Source organism: Electrophorus electricus, chromosome 6 (genome assembly GCF_041902795.1).
Source record: "Electrophorus electricus isolate QZ-2024a chromosome 6, ASM4190279v1, whole genome shotgun sequence".
NCBI lineage: Eukaryota > Metazoa > Chordata > Actinopteri > Gymnotiformes > Gymnotidae > Electrophorus > Electrophorus electricus.
This window is the reverse complement of record NC_137502.1, coordinates 9,047,501-9,050,000: the sequence shown is the minus strand read 5'-3', so window position 1 is coordinate 9,050,000 and position 2,500 is coordinate 9,047,501. Positions and strand designations below refer to the sequence as shown.

The 2,500-nt window shown below is 43.0% G+C and overlaps 1 protein-coding gene across 1 annotated transcript in view; it reads left to right on the top strand.

The window, feature by feature from the left end:
* The window catches only part of kcp (kielin cysteine rich BMP regulator), a 25,057-nt gene that overhangs the window by 16,695 nt on the left and 5,862 nt on the right, over positions 1-2,500 (top strand). The window contains exons 30-35 of the mRNA XM_081716017.1: positions 1-42; positions 276-358; positions 507-680; positions 980-1,159; positions 1,726-1,990; positions 2,242-2,333. The exon at positions 1-42 is cut by the window's left edge and continues 49 nt beyond it. Coding sequence (XP_081572143.1) covers positions 1-42; positions 276-358; positions 507-680; positions 980-1,159; positions 1,726-1,990; positions 2,242-2,333 — 836 coding nt within the window. The remainder of the gene's footprint in view (positions 43-275; positions 359-506; positions 681-979; positions 1,160-1,725; positions 1,991-2,241; positions 2,334-2,500) is intronic.

Below are 2,500 nucleotides of genomic sequence, written 5' to 3'. Positions count from 1 at the left end.
CCCATCCTGTTAGTGGTCCATGTGGCTGCCCGGTCTGTGAAGGTGTGGAATACTTGCACGCTCACACGCACGCACACACGCACGCACACACCAACGTGAACCTCATGAATGTCATTAATACAAGCTTACAAAAATCACAAGCCAACAAAGAAAGAACTACGAGCGGTGGATTGCTAGAGTTACAGCGGAGCTCGTACACCCAGAAGCCAAGCAAGAAGAAGGGAACATGAAAGACGCTGACTGGCGCTCCTCTGACAGCGAGCTCTTGTCTGTAGGGTGTCACTTCCATGGAGGAGACCATGCTGATGGAGAGATATTTACAGCACCTAATGCAGACTGTACGGAATGTGCATGTACTGTAAGTGCACACACACAGTCATGTTATTTTAATTTAACTTATGTTTAAATATAATTGGTTAATATTAATACAGTGTGGTCATTGCACTATTACTGTACATACTCTGTGTGCTTGCGTATGCCTGTGTGTGTGTGTGTGTGTGAAGCAGAAAGGTGAGGTGAAGTGTAGCTCTAAGTCCTGTTCTAGGCCAACATGCCACCACCCAGTGACGGACCTGTGTGGCTGCCAAGTGTGTGATGGCTGCAATTTCCATCAGCGACAGTGTAGCAATGGAGAGCGCTTTCCTGATCCCTGGGACCACTGCCAGCACTGCACCTGCCAGGTCGACGTCCTGCACATTACATTGCCCTTCATCATTGTAACTGCAGCTTGCCTTTTGACCCAGAGGCAACCATGAGCATCTATTGCTGTTTTCCTTTTGCTGTTGAAGTAGAAGCATTGTCTTTTCAGGCTTGTGTAAAAAAAATAATAAAACTATTACCAATTTATTACCCATAATATATAAATAATAAATCATAAAACAAGTAATAGCGTTCAAAATTGAATTGCTGCAGTAAAGAAAACTGAACAGAAAGTGACTTTATTGTGTGTGTGTGTGTGTGTGTGTGTGTGGGTGTGTAGAATGGTGATGTCTCGTGCGATTCCAGGTCATGTCCTGAAGTGTCATGCGGGAGCCCAGTAATACCTGCAGGAGAATGCTGTCCTGTATGTACAGGTGTGTGCGAGCACCTTGGAGAGAGGTATGAGAGTGGCTCCACCTTCACCTCGGCCAATGACCCCTGCTCATCCTGCATATGCCTGGTGAGAGGGCTAGTGGCTTTTCTATGGGCATTTAACACTTCCTGTGTTGCTAAGGTCATCTACAGACATTCATTTTTGTTACATTGTTGATTTACATAAGAAAAACAGTGAGAACTGCGGGTTATGGTAAAGAATATAGTGTTATCCATTTGGTTTGGCATGTGTAAGCAATGAAATTGTATTTGCTCTGTATTTGAATTTGCAAATTGTATTTGCAATGAAAACTCTATTTGCTCTGGAGGGTTTGCATGAAGTCCTATAATTGCGCTCTATGAGGAAACTAAATAAAGCTTATGAATAAATTATGAATATTTTAAAATCCAAAATGAATGAATCAGTTGTTATATCTTCCACCGAATCTGAGCATCTTCCCAATACATCCAGTGACTGGACAATAATAAATATACAAAATGTAAAAATGTATGTGCACAATATTCTTATTCTTATAATATTCTTATAATTATTGCTGCTGATATTGCAAAAATGTAATGTTTACCCTGCACTTTATGTTTTTGTGCGTGTGTGTGCGTGCGCGTGTGTGCTCGTATGCGTGCATGCTTTGACAGAATGAAGTCATCTCTTGCCAGAAGAGGCAGTGTGCAGAGTGGTGCACGCACCCGTTGCGGTCTACAGACTGTTGCCCAGTGTGTGATGCATGCTTGTATGAAGGAGTACAGTATACACACATGCAGACGTTCACATCTCAGTCTGATCCATGTCAGCAGTGTGTGTGCATGCAAGGCAGTGTCTCATGCACTCCAGAAATCTGCCCTCCACTCTCCTGTCATAATGCTGTTGTTTCTCCAAGGAGGTGTTGTGCCACATGCAGAGGTTAGCCTTGTGTGTGTGTGTGTGTGTGTGTGTGTGTGTGTGTGTGTGTGTGTGTGTGAGAGAGAGAGTGTGTGTGTTTGGGGGTGGGGGGGTACCATGTATTTATTTTTATTTCACATAAAGATGAGTTATGAGATTCAAAGATTTTTACAACTAATGTTCTGTTAAAAGAACTTTCGAACCTTTCATAAATAAGCTTGAAATTTGAAAACAAAAGGAGAATTTAATTTCAAACCCTTCTGTGGTCTTAGAGCCCTCTGGGTGTGTGCAGCACGGTATAGAATACAGGGACGGTCAGAGGTGGAAGGCCTTCACTACCCCTTGCACCCAGTGTACCTGCCTGGTGAGACATGCACACAATTATACATGAGTGCGCTCAGAGACTCACACACACACGTTCTCCATCTCTCTGTTCACAGACACACAAGCCGATGCTGATGCGTTGTATGATTTGTGCAGCATAAAACAACTTTACTCTTGATCATTGTAATATTATTACTGTGACTCACA